The 20,376-nt window shown below is 51.5% G+C and overlaps 1 protein-coding gene across 7 annotated transcripts in view; it reads right to left on the bottom strand.

Moving 5' to 3' along the window:
- Positions 1 to 15,423, bottom strand: part of Septin3 (septin 3) — a 32,087-nt gene extending 16,664 nt beyond the window's left edge. For all 7 annotated transcript variants that reach the window (XM_059247970.1, XM_059247969.1, XM_059247973.1 and 4 more), the window contains exons 1-3: positions 15,252 to 15,423; positions 10,728 to 10,835; positions 5,607 to 7,009 (exon numbers count right to left, since the gene is read on the bottom strand). In XM_059247970.1, coding sequence (XP_059103953.1) covers positions 5,607 to 6,990 — 1,384 coding nt within the window. In that variant the 5' untranslated portion in view covers positions 6,991 to 7,009; positions 10,728 to 10,835; positions 15,252 to 15,423. The remainder of the gene's footprint in view (positions 1 to 5,606; positions 7,010 to 10,727; positions 10,836 to 15,251) is intronic.
- Positions 15,424 to 20,376: the final 4,953 nt, after the last annotated feature.

The following is a 20,376-nucleotide window of genomic DNA, read 5'->3' on the forward strand; positions in this document are numbered from 1 at the left end:
CCACCGCCCAGCTACCCTTCACCTTTTCAAGTTCAGCTTTCTGGAGGGGGATTGAACCTGAGCATATGAAAGTATTTCTGAAGCGGAGGTGCCCCGGTTCCTAATTTCACAAGCATATTCTTTGCCGCCATGCTCTCCAGGAGCCGTGCCGTTTTTAAAACCCTACGGTTCATGATTACCACCCTGAGTCTCAGCCTTCTGAGGAGGGTTGATGGAACAGCAGATGGGCAGGAGGAAGTGGGAACATGTCTCCCTCCCCATTCCCAAGCCCAGCCAGGAGTCTGCTCCTGTACCCCCACCACCTGGTCCTTCCCCTGGTCCTGGCAAGATGTTCTTTCCTGATGGAAAACCTTCCCGTGTTCCCCCTCAGACACAGCTAAACCCAACAAAGCCTCAGCACCTCCCCAGAGCCTGGCTCTGCTCCCTCTTGCTTCCCAGGAAGCTGTTGCCAACCCAAGTGGCTCCTGAGGGCAGCAGGATTGGCTCAGCCCTGTGACAGCTGACTCTGAACAGGCCGAGTCCGCTCCTCCACTCCACACACGGTCCATGTCCCCCTTTAGCACATCTGCCCTGGGAGCCAGTGCCCCGTTTCTCCTTCCTGCTGTTCTCACAGCCTGGCCCTTTTGGTTTCCTACGTGCCCTGCCAGGCACATTTGGTACCCACAGCCTGTGTTGTGACATAAACCACCTGGGCGGCAGGCGAAGGGACTTGTATATGTGGAGGTTGTAAATACTTATAAAGCATGTGTCCTCACCATGGCCCACTCAGCTCTGTCTGTCAGACCCTGATTGAAGGAGGGAGCTGACCGGATGCCCAAACAACTCCTAGACTCTCTGGCTGGCCTGATGTAAGCCCAGGGAATGAGTGGCTCTCACTTTTATTCTTCTAAGGAGCCGTGTTAGCATCCATGATGAGGAAGGTACGGAGCACCTACTAGCAAGTCAGCCTCCTCCCGACCACACGCCAATCACATGCCAGTCACAGGCTAACAATCGCCACTGATCAAATACCACAAATACCGTAGACGTCACTGAGCCACAAGCTTTGCTGGAACACCTTGTACCCCCTCCTCAAGACTCCAGCTAAGTCACTTCCCATCTGATATGGATTGTCCCCCGCCCCACCCCCGTGTGCTGCCTCAGTCCCTGGCAGGTTCTACAGTACTTAGCATATCCATTCACTCCAGGTCATTCTAGATGCTGCCAACGGAAGCCTAACTAAACCAAGGGCTACCTTACATGCCAAGGATATATTTGTATCCAAGACAAGGTCACTGCCCCCCTGAGGACCCACTGTCTCTGAAGGTGCCTAACAAGTACACCAGGACCTCCAGGGTCCAGAGCAAATGCTGCTCTGGAGTTGGCCTCTGTGACTCCATGCTCTTCTCCCGCCAGGTCCCACCAGGCCATCCTTGGATGGGCAGCTGATACAGGCATGAGTCCTGGCTAGGTGACTCCTAAGAGAGGGGAATGTCCCTGCCTTCCTGGGTTACTAAGTCACACAAAAACATGAATGTAAATGACCTGTCACTGGGTGGGTGCTGCTTCCCAGGCCTCTTGGAGGTCGGAGCCACGCCTTAACGTTCTCTGTGCTCAGTGCACCCTAGCATATCATAGATACTCGGCAATGAATGAACGGATGGTGAATGAATGAACGCCCCACAAGGCAGGAGTCCCTGCAGACAACACTGCTTCCTGTCCAGAGCACCGGGACCCCACCCCCCACCAACAAATAGCTGTTGTGTGAGCCATGGTCAAGGTAGGTAGGTACACCTATAGAGACCTCCTCCATCCCCTGCATCTGAGATTGGCCTGGGGGCTTCCCAAGAGTGGGGAAAGAGTTCATAACTGCTCACAGCAGAATGCAGCTAGATGGCCCTCGGGGGCCCCTCCTAAGCTCCCAGCTCTCCTAGAGAGGGTTGCATCTGTCTGCAGCACCCCCCGCTAGGTACCACCTGCCACATCAGTGCTCCAGGAAGAGAGACAGTCCACCTGACTCAGCTCTGGCCCCACAGGACAGCACACTCCATCCCTACGGCAAGCAAGGATGTCATGCTTTCTCCTACAGGAAAATGAATGGCTTTGTCTTTGTCTGGTCCAGAGACCCCACCCCTCTGTCAGAAAGGTAGCAATAGGAGAAGGGGACCTTTCTAGAATAATACCTGCCTGCTTAGCTTAATGCCAGGCTATCTCTTCCTTCCCAAGCTGAGGGGTCTTCTCCGGCCCCTTGGTAACCAGCAGCTTTTAAAACCCCACCCCCACCGCAGACAGAGCCAATTCTAGTTCATCCCAGCTCCAGCCTCGGGCAGCTCAAAAAAAAAAAAAAAAGGAAACAAGTCCTTCCCCATTAAAAGAAGCCAAGGGCCCTGGGACACCCCCCTCCCCCCATTCTAGTCAGGAAGCCAATGAGTTCCCTTGGAGACCACCAGCTGGTGCCTGTCTCTGCGCTTGGTCTCTATGTGGGGGAAGGGGACTGACTGTCAGCGTACAGGTCTCTCACTGGTTGTAGGTGGTCTGGTACCCATGCTTGGAGTACATGCTGTGCATGTGTGTGCGTGTCCTGGTGTGCTCCAGCGGGGGCTTTCCCTAAGCATCTGGGTCTCCATACCTCCCCAAGCCCCTGTGTGTGCCTTTTCCCGAGACTATGCTTCCAAGTGGGTGCCACCTGGCGTGCGCGTGTCCATGCATATGTCACCGCACGTGGGGTCTTCAGCACAGCAAACCCTCCCTTTGGTAGCGCTTGGAGCCGTAGCCTCCTCCCGGCCGGTGCCAGGCGCCCAAGCGACAGCCCTACCTTTGGACATGAATCCTCCTTTGTCTCGGGTCCTCCGGGAGATGCTCAGGGCGCGGGGCTGCAAGGCTGAGCCGGGCGCGGGCTCCCTCCGGGCCAAGCGGCCCCTGCAGCCGGGCCTCGCCCCACGGCGCCGTCCACCGACCCGCCCGACCCGCCACCCGGCCGTGCCACCCCTGCGCCCCGCGCCCGCCCGGGACCTCGCCTCCGCTCGCTCGGCGCCGAGCCGCCCCTGCCCGCGCGCACCGAGGCTGCCGCTGCCACCGGCACCACGTGACCCGCGCGCTTGCCGGCCCCGCCGAGGGCCCCTCCCCTTCCCGCGGCTCCCGCGCCAGCACGCAGGAGCAGGTACGGGAGCTCGCGTTGCCCCGCCGGGAAAGGTGCCTGCATCGCAATACCTGTCTCTCTCCCTAGAATCTGTCCCCAGCTCCCTACCAGGTCTGGGGCGCAGGAGATCGGTGGCAGCTGCCGGTGACCGTGCGCGTGCGTGAGTCACGCGGTGATTGGAATATTGCGCTGGCTCACCGAGGTTCTGCCCAGGCGCGGTTGCTGACAGATAGAGCTCCGAATCAGAGAACCGGGTTCCAGGCCGAGCTCCCAGCCTGGATCCTGAACCCTATAACCTTGAACTTCCCTGAGCCTCCTTTACCCACCCGAAAAGTCTTGGATGCGTTGACGATGGCTTGTTGGTAGACCCTGGGAGCACAGGGCTGAGGATGACCTTAAAGGTTTGGAGTCTAACAGAAATCCGAAAGCTGGTTCACACAAGTGCTGTGGGGTGCAAGCAAACAGGCACCACGGAGATAATGGAAGGTTTGGAGCAGGTGAGGGCCAACGTGAAAAAGCAAATGGTGATGAGAAAAGGGAATAAAAGGGCGTTCTCCAGGGAAGGGCAACCGGGCCTGCGAAGCCCAGCGGAGGCAGAGCCGTGCAGTGGATAACTCCGAACGCTGGCCTGGGCTGAGGCAGGAAAGATAACCGACAAAGACTGCCCCCAGCTAAGAGGGTGGAGAGGCAGGCTGAGCAGCGGCGAGCTTTAGAGGTGGTAACAGTGAGACTTTAAAACTCTGCCACCAAATGGCTAAGTCTCTGTGGGAGCTTTGTGAGGACAGGAGAAGCAGAAGGGTACAAAGCTGTGACGGCTGCGGGGTGGCAGTGGCACACGTCTTTAATCCCCGCACTCAGGAGGCAGAGGCAGAGCCGGCTGGATCTCTATACGTTTGAGGTCAGCCTGGTCTACGTAGTTAGTTCCAGGACAGCCAGGGCTACATAGATACATTGTCTCAAAAGGAAAAAAAAAAAGTGTTGACAGCCACATGGTCAAGTACAGAGGAGGCACATAAATCAGACTGAGAAAAGACAGAACAGAATGGAGACAGAAAATGAGGAAGGCAGGTTACCTGGGGATCTAATCACTGGATCAAAGGTGGGTGGTGCCTGCAGCTGAGAGAGGGAGATGGGGGGGGAGGGCAGCGGCTGTTTCTAGAACAGTGGTTCTCAACCTTCCTAATGCTGCAACCCTTTAATACAGTCCCTCATGTCATGATGACCCTCAACCATAAAATTATTTTTTGCTACTTCATAACTGTAATTTTACTACTGTTATGAATCGTAAGGTAAATATCTGATATGCAGGATATCTGATATGCAACCCCCAAAGGGGTTGAGAACCACTGTTCTAGAAGAAAGGGTCTCCCTGCCTCTAGACATGCCCCGGAGATACCCAGATGGAGGAGTCCAGCAGATGGAGCTGTCTGTATTTCAGAAGAGAGCTGAGCTGAAGATGGAGAGCCAGGGTCAGACAGCAAAGACCGAGGACTAGGCTGTGTACCTAGTGGGACGAGAAAGGCTTTGACAAGCCCAGGACCCAGTTCAAGCGCTGGACTTTCCAAGCCTTCTTCCTAACCCAGAACCTGAGCTTTGGGAATGTTGAGAACGAGATTGCTCCAAGTTGGCCAGGTCTGGTTTCCAATCGATGTACTGCCACCACTTAACTCTGGTGTGACTTCGGTATGCCACAAACCTCTCCGAGACATCCATAGTATTTCTAGCCCTTGTGCTGACCTGTTTATAGATCTGTGTGTAGGATGTACACACAAACACACACACACACACACACACACACACACACACCTTCAACTTTAAAGAACTGTAGTCAAGAAAGACTTCCAGGTAAGACTGGCCTTGAACTACTTATCCCCCCTGCCTTTATCTCCCAATCAACGATGGACCTTTTAAATCGCAGATCTCCTACAAAGCTATTTGTGAATTGACTGAGGTCTCCCTGAGGTCATTATCTCCCACCCACAGAAGCTCTGGGATGTCAGACTGCTGACAGAGAAGTTACAGCTGACTGAAGAGCTTGTCTGTGTTTGGCGACATTAGACTTGGTGTTCGTTCGGTTTTGTCTTTGGTTTTTCGAGACAGGGTTTCTCTGTGTAGCCCTGGCTGTCCTGGAGCTCGCTCTGTAGCCCAGGCTGGCCTCGAACTCAGACTTCCCTTAAAGCTGGACTCACCCAATTATTCTGCCTTTTCAGAGAACTAAGAAACAAGCATAGCTCATGGTCAAGAGAGGGCTCAGTGTAACTGCTTCTCCACAGCTTAAGCTGTAAACCTTCCCCCTGGTAGCTTCCCTCAGCCTGACCTCCAGGAGCTTAGCTCAGGGGATATAATCCTCTTCGGACCCTCAACCCTTGTCTCCTTTTCTGCCACCCATTCGACTGTGACCCTAGAGTCCCCGCTCTCTTTCTCAACCTATCGAGACTGTTGGATCCCTGCTCCCCCAGCCACGGTACTTCCCCAACCAAGTTCTTACCTTTGGGTTCTCTGGCCAGGTTCAGCGAGGTAGGTTTGGTGGCACTGTCTGTGGCAGCATCCACAGTGGCATGGTCCTGGCCTGGGTCTGTGCTTCTGCTTGGCATCAGGAAACAGCTTGCAGCATCTGTGACGGTCAGGCGATTGGTCTGAGCAGTGGCTGGGAGTGGATAGACCAGCACAACTGAATCCATGGCTGTACCCAGTCCGCTTGTGTCCAGCACAGAAGAAGCTGTAGTTGTATCCAGCTCGGCTATATCGGCTCCAGCCAAAGCCGTGGCTGTGTCCAACCTGGTCATGCCCAAATCAGCCTGATCTGGCATTTCCAAAGCCATGGTCGAGCCCGCTGTCCTCCCAACCACAACACTTTCCAGCTTGTCTGAGTCTGCAGTTACCAGCTTCAGAACTTGGCTTGGCTTGGTTGTCTCTGCTCCAGCTAAATTCATGGCTGTGCCTAGTTTGGTTGGGCCTGTTATCACCGAATCTGTGGCCTTTCCTGCCTTGGATGCTATAGGTAAGTCAATGGTCATGCCCGTCTTGGCACCCAGAATAGGCAGCTCAGTGCCTCTGATCATTCTAGACGGGTTTGGTGTGGGCATACTGACAGCCAGCTCAGGTCTGGTGATGGCCATTGTGCCTAAATTTCTGGCTATATCTAGTTTTGTGCCCACCGCAGACAAATTTGTAGGAGTAGCAACCCTTTGGAGGTACGCTCGGGATCTGGGAATACTCCTGGCCTTGGATTTGCCTCTTCCTGGAGAGGTTCTGGTTTGGACTTGACCCACAAGGCCTGAACTCTGAGTAAACTGAGATTGGAAAGGTAAAGCCAGACATGAAGACACCAGTGGCTTATCCCCTGAGGGTGTCCTGTTGGATTTGGTAAGATCTGGGTTCCCATGGCCTTCAGAGGAGGTCCTGACCTCTGGCATTTGGGCCATGGGTGGTGATCTTGAAGTGAACAGCCTCCCTTCCCCCTGGGTGACAGCCTCCTTGCCCAAGTTGGGCAACTCTTCCCAATGAGAAAGTGGGGCATCCAGGGGCCGTGTGGGGACGTTCTGGCGAATCGTTAAAGAAATAGAGCTGAGTTTCCTGGGCATAAAACTATTGGGAGGCAGGGAGCTTAGAGGCCCTAGGGTGCCCCGTTGGGACATACTCCAGGCCCTGGATCTAAAGCTTGGTTGGCTGGAAGTCTGTAGGACACTGCTTTGGGGGAAGGCATCCAAATGGACTGTCTTCTTGATGGCAGGGATGAGAGGGGACACATCTCCAGTGAGCTTTTGGTGGGTATGGCGCCCCAGCATGTGGCTTCGAGAGAAAGAAGTTCTGGAGCCTGGAGCCCTGTGCGGCTGCATCTCTGGAGGAGGTGGTGCAAAATCGTGGTCCATCCAGGCTGTTCGGCTTTCCCTGAGGCAAGCACAAGAAAGGAGGGCAGACAAGGATGAGGTCTCAACTCTCCTCCTCCCAACCAGCAGATGGCACTGCCAGCCTGAAGGGACCTTATTTGGAGACTTGAGTCCTTAGTAGAGTGTGTTTTCCTAATAGCCCAGCAGCTTCCACCTGCTAGAGACTGACACACACCTCATACACCTGCCCCTGCAGCAGCCCCATATAGGCACTGCTGATGAGCAACTTGCCCCTGACATGAAAGAACCCAAGATGGGGTTCAGCTCTTTCTTTTCTTGGGTCTGAGTGTGGCTGCTCTCCCTGGACAGCTCTGTGGAGGTTGCATGCCTATGCAGGGACTCTGGAGGAGGACAGTCGGTCTCTCTTCCAGAAGCCACCCACAGCGGCCAAAACAAGAATCCAGGTGTCTGGGTCAGAGGCCTTGGAGTGGCCAAATGGCCTCAGAGCTGAGTCTGAATCAGGGAATTCTGCTCCAACCAGGAAAGAACCTCTGAGCTGGGCTCGTGGCGGGGCGCTATCTGGAGGAAGCCTGAGTCAGTTTGGGTACATTGGGCAACTCCTAAGTATAGCCCAAAAGTGAGAAAATAAAGCCTCCTTTTGAAAATCCCACACGAGGCTCCCAGGCTGTGCCTGACAGGGTGGAGATAAGGCTGAAAGTTAGCAGGGGCCAGACCAGGCTGCAAAGTTGTTTAGGTCCTGCAAGTTAACCTGGGCCCATCTGTTGTTAGGAACAGCATTCGAAGGCAGACTGAAGGAGGGATTGTTGGAAATGGGATTGAGAGTAGGCGATCTGCGGGGTGTGACTGAAGGGCTCTGTGGCTGTGAGATGGGCCAGGGATGGGATTGGAAAAGGCTGCCGGGGGGCAAGGAGATGAGAGAGAAGAGGGTACACCTCATTCCCCAAGGAGGTCTCCAGGGTCCCCCAGGGGCTGGCTGGTGGCCTCTCTGAGCTGCACATAACTCAGCCTCTGGGGCAAAGTTATTTCCGTTACTTTTAACACCACAGGCTAGACAGGCTGCTTGGGGAACCAGGCCAATGCTGGTGGGAAGAATTATCTGAGTGTAAGGGGCTGGCAGAGGAGAATGATGTCATAGCCATCTCTCTGAGGTTTGGAACAGGAGACAGGAAAGGCAGGAAGCCCAGGCATCCTCACTGCGCCTTAAGGGACATCCTCAGCCCTCATCTCTAGCCATGCATTTGTATCAAGACTGTCCAGCCTTTGCTCCTTCTCCATCTGGCACATCCTTGCAGCTCTGACCTCTTGCCCATTGTTCACACCACACGCACTTGGGAACACCATGTTCACACTGCACTTCTGAGATCGCCTTGTTCTTATGCCACCAGATCCCTACCTCCTCACTGAGCCCCATGTGCCATGAACACCTTGGTCCTATCCTTGCCAATATGCAGGTGCACACATGCTCTCTCTCTCTCTCTCTCTCTCTCTCTCTCTCTCTCTCTCCTCTCTCTCTCTCTCTCTCTCTCTCTCCTCTCTCTCTCTCTCTCTCTCTCTCTCTCTCTCTCTCTCTCTCTCTCTCACACACACACACACACACACACACACACACACACTACACCTACCTTGATCGGAAGACAGAAAAGGGGCAGCAGAAAAGTGGCCGGTAGTTTTCAGTCAGAGAAGCTGGACCAATTGCAGACCCTGCCCCCTCCTCTGCACCCAGAGGCCAGCCATGTGGCCTGGCTCAGAGACCTCTTTTCCCTGGGTCCTCTGGGGAGGGAGGGGGGCTTTCATTCAACCTCCCAGTCACAGTCCACAAGCTGAGGGGCCCACCTCTCTCCTGACTTGTCCCTCTAGCTGCATCCCCAGTGGCTGGGCTGGGCTCTGGGCAGGAAAGATCTGGCTGGAGAGTGGGTGGCAGTGAATGGCTGCTCTGAGTCTCTGGAATCCTACAGTTATGGTAGTCAGCCAGCTGAGCTGCCCTGAACACAGGGCCATGCAGGGAGGTGATGCCCTGATGTTCCACCTAACCTTTGACTGGCCTCTTGAGAGGTATCGCCAGCAAGAGAGAACAGGGTTACTCCAACGATGATGCCATTGTTTGCCCCATGCCAACTTCCCTCCCGCCTTCCCTCTGCAGCACCCTATAAGTCTGGTGACCCTGGAGCCACCTGTGCCCATGCCCCTGAGTTCCTGCCTCAAGTTGCAATTTTTGAGTATGCATCTGTACCCTTCAAAACCATTCTCTGAGATCCAATTTGCTCCAGACAGATCCTAGACTAATGCTCAGGGTATGAAGGTAGCTGGCCCTGGCCCTGACCTCAAAGAAATCCACAAATCCATCCAAGCTGGCTCTGGTGAGGCAGATTCTCGGCAGCCCCTGGCCACTGGACTGGAATAGGTACCCCTTCCTGTGTGCCCCAGCACCAGGCTGCCTCTGTCACACAATGGTGTAATAAGGACCATGGTGGGAAGTGCCACCATTGGCTGGGTACTTACTTTGTGCCAGGCACTGAGCCAGGCTCAGGGAACTCAGAGTCTGCTCAGGAAGACAGATATGTAAGCGGATCCTCACAGTATTAGCCACAGAGTACGTGACAGGGACATCCCCCGGACACTCACTCTGACCCAGGAGCTAAGCTAAACATTCTCCTGGCATGTCTCCTAATCATCACCTTGTCGCTTGCTTTTTGCCAATGAGGACACTGTGCCCCACAACACTGTGGGGTACTATGTACTACTCTCCTTGGCGAGTGACCTTCTGGCTTGGCCAATAGAACTTTCTGTGATAATGGAAATGTTCTATATCTCCAGTGCCCAATAAAATGGCCACTAGCCACAGGTGGCTCCTGAGCGCTCATCATTCTCTGATGACCAAGGACCTGACGAGTTCATTTGATTTCATTTGAATGTGCGTCTACTGTACTGGACAGCACAGTCCTGAAGGAGCTGGCGCTTACTCTTCTCTGGGCCCAAGGACCTGGCAAGAATCACTGAGTATGTTTCTGTACAGTGACTAAATGATGACTATGTGGGCCTGGGATCCTCCCCTCTCATCCGTTCTCTCCCCTTCAAGCTTTAGGTTTCCAAAGCTGGCTATGCTCTGGTTACCAGGGCAACCTGCAAGAAATCACAGTGGAAGGGGGGAGGGGCACTGTCTGAGTTCTCCCCCCTCCCTACACGTTTTGAGGCCCTGAGGAAAGAAAGAAGTGGCTAGGGAAGACACAAAATCTGCCTGGACAACCTGGGGAGCAAGCTCTGTAGAGCCCACCTCTGCTCCGTTACCTCCTGGGGATCAAGCAGCCTGAGCTGGAGTCAGGGGCCCTGTGGTCTCCTTGCCTGACCACTCACTAGAGGACTCCTGTCTGCTAGGCTGGGCGGTTCTGGTACATGTTTTTAATCCCAGCACTCGGGAGGCAGAGGCAGGTGGATCTCTGTGAGTTTGAGGTCAGCCTGGTCTACAGAGTGAGTTCCAGGAGAGCCAGGGCTACACAAATCCTGTCTCGAGGAGAAGAAGAAGAAGAAGAAGAAGAAGAAGAAGAAGAAGAAGAAGAAGAAGAAGAAGAAGAAGAAGAAGAAGAAGAAGAAGAAGAAGAAGAAGAAAAGGAGAAGAAGAAGGAGGAGGAAGAGAAGGAGGAGGAGGAGGAAAGACTCCTAGGTCTCAGCTGTCTTTTCAGTTGGAGATTAGATGCCCTCATGCGATTTCTTCCAGCCTAAAGATGTAGAATCCTCCCTCCTCCCTCCTTTCAGAGCAGGACCTGAGTCTCGTCCATCTCTGCTTTCCACATGCCGGGCTTCCTCTCTCTTTCCCCTCCAGTGTTGGCTGGCTCCGAGCAAGCTGTTTAGGATTTTGTCATCTGCAGCCCCTGTAGGCAGGAAACGTGTATTCAACCTCATGTGTACAGGTATATGATGTAAGTATATGAACCCAGTACTTACTGATAAATAATTCAGAGAGATTCATTTTACCTGGGGGTCTAGTGCAGTGGCAGAGCACTCAACAAGCATGCATTAAGGCCACGAGTTCAATCCCCAGAACCACAAAAAATAAATAACATTAATTTGAAAAAGAAATTTTAGGGTTGGGGATTTGGCTCAGTGGTAGAGCGCTTGCCTAGCAAGCACAAGGCCCTGAGTTCTGTCCTCAGCTCCGGAAAAAAAAAAAGAAAGAAAGAAAGAAAGAAAGAAAGAAAGAAAGAAAGAAAGAAAGAAAGAAAAAAGAAAAGAAAAAAGAAAAAAAAAGAAAAAGAAATTTTAAAACAACTCTTTGGTGGGGAGGGAGCTGGAGAGATGGCTCAGAGGTTAAGAGCACTGGCTGCTCTTCCAGAGGTCCTGAGTTCAATTCCCAGCAACCACATGGTGGCTCACAACCATCTGTAATGAGAGCTGGCGCCCCCTTCTGGCATGCACATGTACTTCCAGACAGAGCACTCATATATAGAAAATGAATAAAAAACAAAACAATTCTTTGGTACACATAAAATTTTACCATTTGTTAAAGACAGCAAATTTGCATACTAATGAGATAGATATGACTATTTTTACATAAAGAACTAAATCTTAGCTGTTTGCTCAATGCTGTAGAATGTAAAGCATCTTCAGTTTTTTTTAGACTTGATGGATATTTTGATTTTTTTTTTCAAGATGGGGTTTCTCTGTATAACAGCCCTGGCTGTCCTGGAACTCTCTTTGTAGACCAAGTTGGTCTCAAACTCACAGAGATCTGCCTGCCTCTGCCTCCCAAGTCCTGGGATTAAAGGTGTTCACCACCATGCCTGTCCTATATTTTGATTTTATAATTCACAATGCTGAGAATGCCACTTTGCATAAATCAAAAGTATAATAATGGCAGGAATGTGTTCAGAAATTATTAGAAATTCTTCTCTACTCCCAAGTCAAATTCTCCTTAATGACTCTTTAAAACTCCAGACAGCAACAGAAACAGCAGTGTTTTGTTTTAGACAGTTTCTCACGTATAGCAAGTTGGCCTTAAACTTCCAAGAATGATCTTGAGCTTCTGCTCCTCGGGCCTCCACTGCTGAAGGATGCAATTGTGGATGAGCACTCCAGCACCTGGTTTACGCACTGCTGTGGATGGGGCGAATTTTATCCTTAGGTGATGAGAAGCGACAGTAGGAAGACACTGACACTGCTACCGTCTATGATAGCACTAAAAGCACTGCAATGTATAATATACCATAGTCTCTGTGAGGCTTTAGGTGGCATTCACTGGTGGTATATGGAGTGCTGGCGTGTGCAGGTCAACGTGTGCACACTGAATGTTCAATACCAAGGATGGACAGTGAGAGTACACCCAGCCAACACACAGGAATTGGCCAGAAACACCACAGATTCGTTCCGAGTTTGATTTTGAATTAATTTGTGGTTGTTGTGCATTCGGAAACTTTTTACTGTTGCCCAATTTTTACCACCTCTACATTCAGTTACTGGTGGCCACCCACAGTTTTTACAATCTGGGGCTTGGTAGAGTTCACGGCCTGTCCAGCCATTGCAAACTTGGGTCTAGCTGCCCTCTACTGGCCGAAGGTGACAATGCCCTCCTTTGCATCCGTGCATTTTCCCATCAAAGACTGAGAAATTGACAAGTGTCCTCCAAGGACGGAGACCTCCACTCCCTGACAAGAGGCCCAGGCTATGAGATTTCTCAAACATGTGATTCTGCAGCCATGTGGTTTTGAGCATCCCTTCGTCTCTCTGAGCTCCGCTTTGTCCTGTAATAGGGGTTGGGATTAGACAGCATGGGTAACAAATCGTTCCAAAACCCTCGGGGCTTGTAACACCGAAAGCTGGTTTCTTGCTCATGCCTCCTGTCCACAACACCGTGGACCAATCAAGTTCGGTGTCATCTCCACTCCAGGACCTGATAGAGCCTTCCAGAGCATTGCCAGTGATTGTGACAAACTGAAGGTTAGTGAACCCCTTGCCAGCTACTAAAGGCTTTGGCCAGAACTAGCAGGATGACCCACCTATCACACGAAGGTAGGAAAGTAAAATCCTACTGCCTACTGAGAGCTGGGGAGCCAGGGATATTTGGTAAGCAGTGATGTAGACGCAGGCTGCTGTAAAAATGACCTCAGGGAGCTTCGAAGACTCTCATGGCCCTGTTAGGATATGTTGCACTCACTCGATGTAAGCCATGAAAATTGGGATCTCTGGAGCTAGGGATAAGTTGGTAGTAGACTGTGTATGTAGCGTGTATAAAACCCTGAATTCAGCCATACATACACACGCACACACAGTTGTGGCCTTGGAATTCCTATTTTCTTGTCTATTCACCCCTATAATTTCTTTTGGCTTCCACGAAGCTGTGGGAAGCTGTTCAAAGCCACAGAACCAAAAGGGGGAAATGGACTTGGTACGGCCACACACTCAGATCTCCATACTTCAAGTTCTGAGGCTCTCACTTGATGGGGTGAGAGGGAGAAGATCTGCCTACCTAGGTCCTCTGGAAAGATTGTTAAACTGACACTGTGGCCACCGTAGGTGCGGCCCTGTTCACGTGTGTGTACGTATGGATCAGTTGTGTAGAGGTCAGAGGTCAATGTTGGATATCTTCCTCAATCACTCTCCCATCTCATTTTTCTGAGACAGAGTCTCTCAATGAACGTGGAGCTCACCGATTTACCTGGGTTGCCTGCCCTGTGAGCGCCCAGGAACTTCCCGTCTGGGTTTCCCTTACAGGTGCACCTGACTTGGATGTGGGTGTTGGGAAACCAACTCATGTTTACACAATAAGCATTTCTACCTATGGAGTATTTCCCCAGCCCCTTGGCTGTGGTTTTGTTTTGTTTTGTTTTGTTTTGTTAAGGGGGGTTGGTTGCCCCCCCCCCCAAAAAAAATAACAGAGTTTTCAAGACAGGGTTCCTCATGGTTGTCCTGGGTCTTGCTCGAGGTTAGTAGACCGGACTAACCTCGAACTCACAGAAATCCACCTGCCTCTGTTTCTTGAGTGCTGGGCTTAAGGCGTGCACCACCGCCTCTAACTCCCGTGGCCACCTTTTAGAGGATGCTGACAGCCTCCACTCTGCTCTCTAAGCTGGTCTTTCGGCCTCTTGCAGCCCTGGAGCTCAGGCACAGTGGAGAAGAGTGGGGGAGGGACAAAGAGAAGCCTGTCCTGCCCTCTCGGCTGCAAGCTGAACATTGTATTCATTCCTGCTCAGGACTCTGCACATTCTCATTCCCTGTCCTCTCACTCTGGGCTGAGCCCATACACACCCACCCTGCCATGCCCTGCCAGCTCCTGGGACTCTGCAAAACCTCCGAAAGCAATTGAAAAAAAAAAATCCCCTGCCATCTTGGTCTCTAAGCAGATGGCAGCCCCTGGTAAGCCTCCGGGGTCCCTGCTTGAACACCAGGCCTACTGGTCACCATAACCAGACACTTCTCCATGACGTCAATAAATCACATATAAACTAGGGCAGAAATAAGTTACTGGTGGGGTGACAAGGAGGTGGCAGCAGGTTTTCTTCTGGGTCTAAGCTGTTCTTGAAAAGATAACCTCTGACCTGGTGGTGGTGGTGGTGGTGGTGGTGAACACCTTTAATCCCAGCACTCGGGAGACAGAGGCAGGCAGAGCTCTGAGTTCAAGGCCAGCCTGGTTTACAGATCGAGTTCCAGGACAGCCAGGGCTACACAGAGAAACCCTGTCTTGAAAAACAACCAAAAAAAGAAATAGGTGTCCACAGAGAACGTGACAGAGCTGAGTCCAGGGCCAGGTGTTGGCAGGGGACATGTATCTGGCCTGACTCGTCTGTGATGTTGGTGCCTGGCACATGGAAACGCTCCGTGGATTCTGCGAACTTGTCTGAGGATATCCCACTTCAGTCTCCAGTTTTGTTGGGTTTCCTGTTCTCAGGCCCTGGCTTCAGGCTGTTCCCTGCCCAGTCCTCTGGCATGCCCAGGTAAATGGAAAAACTTTGCCTCCACCAGTACTGGCTTTGACTATAGGTCACCACACCTCCTTACACCATAAGAAACGCTGAGGAAAGCCGGGCGGTGGTGGCGCTCACCTTTAATCCCAGCGCTTGGGAGGCAGAGGCATGCGGAGCTCTGTGAGTTCGAGGCCAGCCTGGGCTACAGAGTGGGTTCCAGGAAAGGTGCAGAGAAACCCTGTCTTGAAAAACAAAACAAAACAAAACAAAAAAAAAAAAAAAAAAAAAAAAAAAGAAAAGAAAAGAAATGCTAAGGATACAGTTGGCTCTGTTGCTCTTTCTATCCTGTCAGGAACACGTCCTTCCACCCTTGAGAGGCAGAAAACACACCTTCCTCGAAGAGTCACTTCCTCTCTCATGTAAAATAATCATCGTCAGACTTCCTCCAGTTTCTCTTTTCCCTCCGGCCATCAGGAAACTCGAGGACAATAACAGTATTATGGTAGGGATAAGCTTTTCAAGAGGACAAACGCTTCATGACGCATGACAGGGTGACATCACAATGAGTCTGTCATAAGATGTAAGTGATGTCATACATCGCCTTGTGATAACAAAAGAAATGCAGGTTGGCTGAGAAAGGAACTGAGAGCGGTTGTCCTCCAGAGTGAGCTTCGTTGGGAGGGAGCCTCATCACCATGGCGGCCGGATGAAGTAGGAGAACATTAAGAGGGACAGTGCGCGGAGGCAGACAGCACATCGAGCCTGAAAGGGAGAGGGACTTCATCCATTTAAAACCTGGAGAGGATGCCGGGCGGTGATAGCGCACGCCTTTAATCCCAGCACTCCAGAGGCAGAGGCAGGCAGATCTCAGTGAGTTCAAGGCCAACCTGGTCTGTAAAGTGAGTTCTAGGACAGCCAAGTCTACACAATGAGACCGTATCTCTTAAAAAACCAAAGCAATAACAACAGCAAGAAAAATTGAAAGCACGCTTTCCACTGACTGTCTACTGGGGTTCTGCTGTTTGTTTTGCTGTTGTTCTTGAGACAGGGTCTCTCCCACGTAGCCCAGTCTGGCCTTGAACTCTCGACCCTCCTGCCTCTACCTCTTCAAGTGCTGAGATTAACAGGAGTCAGTCGCTATGCCCAGTTGATAGCATAGCGATTGACTGCCAAGCACACGAGGCGAGCACTCCAGCAACAGAGCTACTCCCCACCCCACCCCGCAGCCCATGTGCTATGTTCACATGTGCTATGGTCACAACACTGGAAACCGGTCAAACCACAGTGAGTTGAGGACCACTTGCGTTTCCTCCTTGGAGACATGGAAGGGATCAGCTGAAACCTTCGCGGCTCTTTCTGGAAAGAACAAATGTGAGTGAACATTTATGTAACAAGGCCCACGATGAAAATGGAAAGAGATCCCAGTCTGAGACCAGAGGGCTTGATGAATCCCCAGCGCGCACCGCCACCACCCCACACCCCACACCCCACACCCCAACCATCCCCAGCTACAGAACACTTAGTGGTGGATGTTGGACAGAGGCAGCTGTTCTGGGGACTTCAGAGGCTCTGGTTGGAGTCCAGTCAACACACTCCTTGCTATATAGTCTTGCTCAGAGTCATGAATTTCACACTTCAGACCCAGAGTGGCTCGAATTCTATTTTTAAAGGAGTCAGAAATGAGGTTTTAATGTGAATCCCTGACTTGCAAATGCTAGCAGCCAACTGCATCTTCTCAAAACGCCGGGGAATAAACCAGACTTGGCTACAGGCCACATGGGAGCCCAAGGCCCTCCCCAGCTCAGCTGGTCAAGCCCAGGCTCCTCCCAAAGGGCCTGTTTGGTATGGCTTGGTGGGCAGGGGGTGAGTTAGTATTCTTTCTGGAACCTACCTTCCCCCCAAGACAGTCTGAGAGAGCTGCCTTGTTCTGAGATAACTTAGGCCCAGGGCATGTTGTCAGTCCAGTGGGCCCCCACCCAAGCTGGACCATGTGTAGGGCCCTGCGCCATATTAAGGAGATCATTTCAAAGTGGGCACTTGGCCTAGGGTAAGGGATGAGTCCCTCTCCTGAGCTACTGGTACTTCAGCAAGAGCCTGGAACAGGTGAGCCTGTCCAAGATGGTTGGAGATACAGAACAGAAAAAGTGCTGGCCTGAATACCAGGTGAGGGGCATATGCCTGAGATCCCAGCACCTGAGAGGTGGAGGCAGGAGGAGGGTTAGGAGTTCAAGCCCAGTGTCAGCTACATAGTGAGTCTAAGACAAGCCTGGGCTGTCTGAGACCCTGGGAACTTGATGGAGGGAAGGAAGAATGGAGTAGAAAAGCTGCCAGCAGCTCCCATGGTGAAAGGATGAAGTCAAGGGCTGATGAAAAGGTACACAGAAAGCTGGCCATGGTGATGCTCGCCTTTAATCCCAGCACTTGGGAGGCAGAGGCAGGCCAATCTCTGTGAGTTCGAGGCCAGCCTGGTCTACAGAGTGAGATCCAGTACAGCCAGGACTGTTACACAGAGAAACCCTGTCTTGAAACAAACAAACAAACAAAAGGTACACAGAAGCAAGATTAGAAGGTGGCTGGAGAGGAACAGAGATGTGTTCCGGGGTCGAGACCTTTCCTAGCATACCCAAGACTCTAGGTTCTATCTCTGAGGTAAAAGAATCCTACAGAGTCTGCCTGGTTCTAGAGATCCTGAGCCCTCGTGAGCTTTCTTGTAAAGGTCCAGAGCTCACAGTGCCCTCTGATCCCTTCCCTTCCCTGCTCAAGCTGGGGGAGTCAGGTTTCTGCCCCCAGAAGCCATCACCCCTAACTTGTGCCCATGGCTTCTGCTTGGGCCCTCTGCAGCCCCCTGCCTCAGGACATGGCTGTCTTCCGATATGACAACACTGAGCTTCTGGTCTTGGCTTCACACCTCTTGCCATTTAGATTAGCACGAAACAAAAATGTCACAAGTGGCTTGTGAAACCTGCCACCTGCCACCTCGGAGTGTCAGAAGTTTAACCTGTAGAGGAGTCTCCGAATACATCAGGGCCTAGCCTGAGGCAAGCCGGGGCTGTGTACCTAGTGAGTGGGTTGGCCCCCATGAATTTGTGGGGTGATCTGAAAAACACAGGAAGAGCTCTACCCTCTGGGGAGGTCCTCATAGAGCCCACTCCCTTGCTGACCTCTCTGCCACATTCTGCTTGCCAACAGCACATGCTCAGACCCCTAACTCTCAGGTTCACCAAGATCTAGGGACTGCTAGCCACATACCCTGCCCTCAGACTTCCAGACCCTAACCCAAGTGGCAATAACCAGGGGTGACCCTAATGACCCTTCCATTCTGCAAGCTTGTTTCCTCTCTGTAAAATAATAACCTCCTTCCTCTCCTTCACTCATCCAACATCCTTCCCCCTTCCCTAGTCATGGTCACCTTCCAATTATAAGATCAGCTCAGAGCTGTCTGGACAATCAGGGTATCCCAACCAGAACTCACAGGCTTTGGGGGCTAGAAAGAGTCTATCTTCTGAACTTTCTCACTTTTAAGTGACCTCCTCATGTTCCTCCTCTTTTTTGTTTTTTTGTTTTTTGTTTTGTTTTGTTTTGTTTTGTTTTGTTTCTAGAAGATTCCTTATTGAGTACACTGTAAGGAAGTGATGTGCTGGAGAGTCACTGGAGTGCTGCTTACTGAGGCTTGCTCTTGGAAATCAAGGTGCTGGGGCTGGAGAGATGGCTCAGTGGTTAAGAGCACTGGCTGCTCTTGCAAAGGACACAGGTTTGATTCCCAGCACCCACTTGGTGGTTCACAACTCTGTAACTCCAGTTCCAGGGAATCGGACACCCTCTCCTGGCCTCTGCAGGCCCTGCACACATGTGGTGCACATACATTACATGCATGTAGGCAAAACATTTCTACACATAGAATAAAAGTAAATAATTTTTTTGTTTGTTTTTCAAGACAGGTTTTTTCTGTGTAGCCCTAGCTGTCCTGGAACTCCCTATGTAGACCAGGCTGGCCTTGAATTCAGACATTCACCTGCCTCTGCCTCCCCAGTGCTAGGATTAAAGGCATGCACCACCACTACTAGGCTTAGTGAAAAATTTTTTTTAAGACATGAAGGTACTGAAAGCTGTGTAAGTCTGGAATTGGGAACTGGAAAAGAACACCTGGAAGCCACATAGAGACATGAAATCTATGGGGAGAAAAAAAAGATAAATTCAGGGATGGAGAGAGAGTATTCTGGTAACACCCTGAAGTTCTTACCCCAGGCAGCCTGAGTCTAGAACTGAGCCCCTCTCTTTTAGCTGTCCTGTTTGGTCTCCATCACCTACTCTGACTTCAGCAGTGAGGAGACAGGTGTGGCCACTCATCTGATGTGCAAAGGAAGGTGGGAAGGCTCTCAGAGCTGCTGAGTAAGACCTAAGGTAGTGAGTGCCATCGTTAGAGAGAGACGAGGAGAGGACACCAGCTTTGCTAGAACGTGCCCTTGAGGTGCCCTTGAGGAGCTCATGCCTTTCCTGGGTTAGGCCTGTGGACAAATAACAGGCCAGTCTCTCAACCTAAAAATGGCTTCTTTTTCTCTCCCTGCCTTTAAGACAGAGCACAAGGCCTGATCTGGAGTCAAGAGGTTGGGGTAGGGGTAACGTACAGATGGGCCAAAGAATAACATGCAGGAGCCAGCTTTCCACCATGGAGATCAAACTCAACTTGTCAGGCTTGGGTGTAGGCTTTTTTTTAAAGAGTTATTTATTTTAGGTGGGCGGTGATGGCACATGCCTTTAATCCCAGCACTCGGGAGGCAGAGCCAGGCAGATCTCTGTGAGTTTGAGGCCAGCCTGGTCTACAGAGCGAGATCCAGGATAGGCACCAAAAGCTACATAGAGAAACCCTGTCTTGAAAAACAAAACAAAACAAAAAAAAGAGTTATTTTTATTTTTATATGTGTTTTGCCTAAATGTATGTATATGTATCATGTGTGTGCCTGGTGTCATCAGAGTGCAAAAGAGAGTGTCAGATTCCCTGAAACTGGTGTTACAGATGTTATGAGCCACACCGTGTAGGTGCTGGTAACTGAACCCAGGTCCTCTGCCAGCATGCTCTTAATGAGCTATCTCTCCAGCCCCATATTTCCTTAAGGTTTTGTTTGTTTGTTTGTTTTTTGTTGTTGTTCTTAAGACAGGGTCTCCCTGTGTAGCTTTGTCTGCCTTGAAACTCACAGAGATCCATCTGCCTCTGCCTCCTGAGTGCTGGGATTAAAGGCATGCATTACCACTCCCAGCCCTAGATAGGCTTTTTAATTAGACACACAGCCACCCAACTCAAGGCTACGCTCCCAGACTCTCTTGCAGCTAAGATAGCCATGTCATTAACTATCAAGCAGAGGAGATGCATGGATACCATTGTCAGCGAGTCCCTCCAGGGAGCATCAACCCCACCTCCCCACTCCCCCTCCCCAACCTACCCCCACACACCCCATCTCTCTGCTGCTCAGCTGCTCAGGATGCATGGGAACCAGTTCACTCTGAGCAGGCAGCATCC

The sequence above is a fragment of the Peromyscus eremicus genome, chromosome 20, assembly GCF_949786415.1.
Source record: "Peromyscus eremicus chromosome 20, PerEre_H2_v1, whole genome shotgun sequence".
Taxonomy (NCBI): domain Eukaryota; kingdom Metazoa; phylum Chordata; class Mammalia; order Rodentia; family Cricetidae; genus Peromyscus; species Peromyscus eremicus.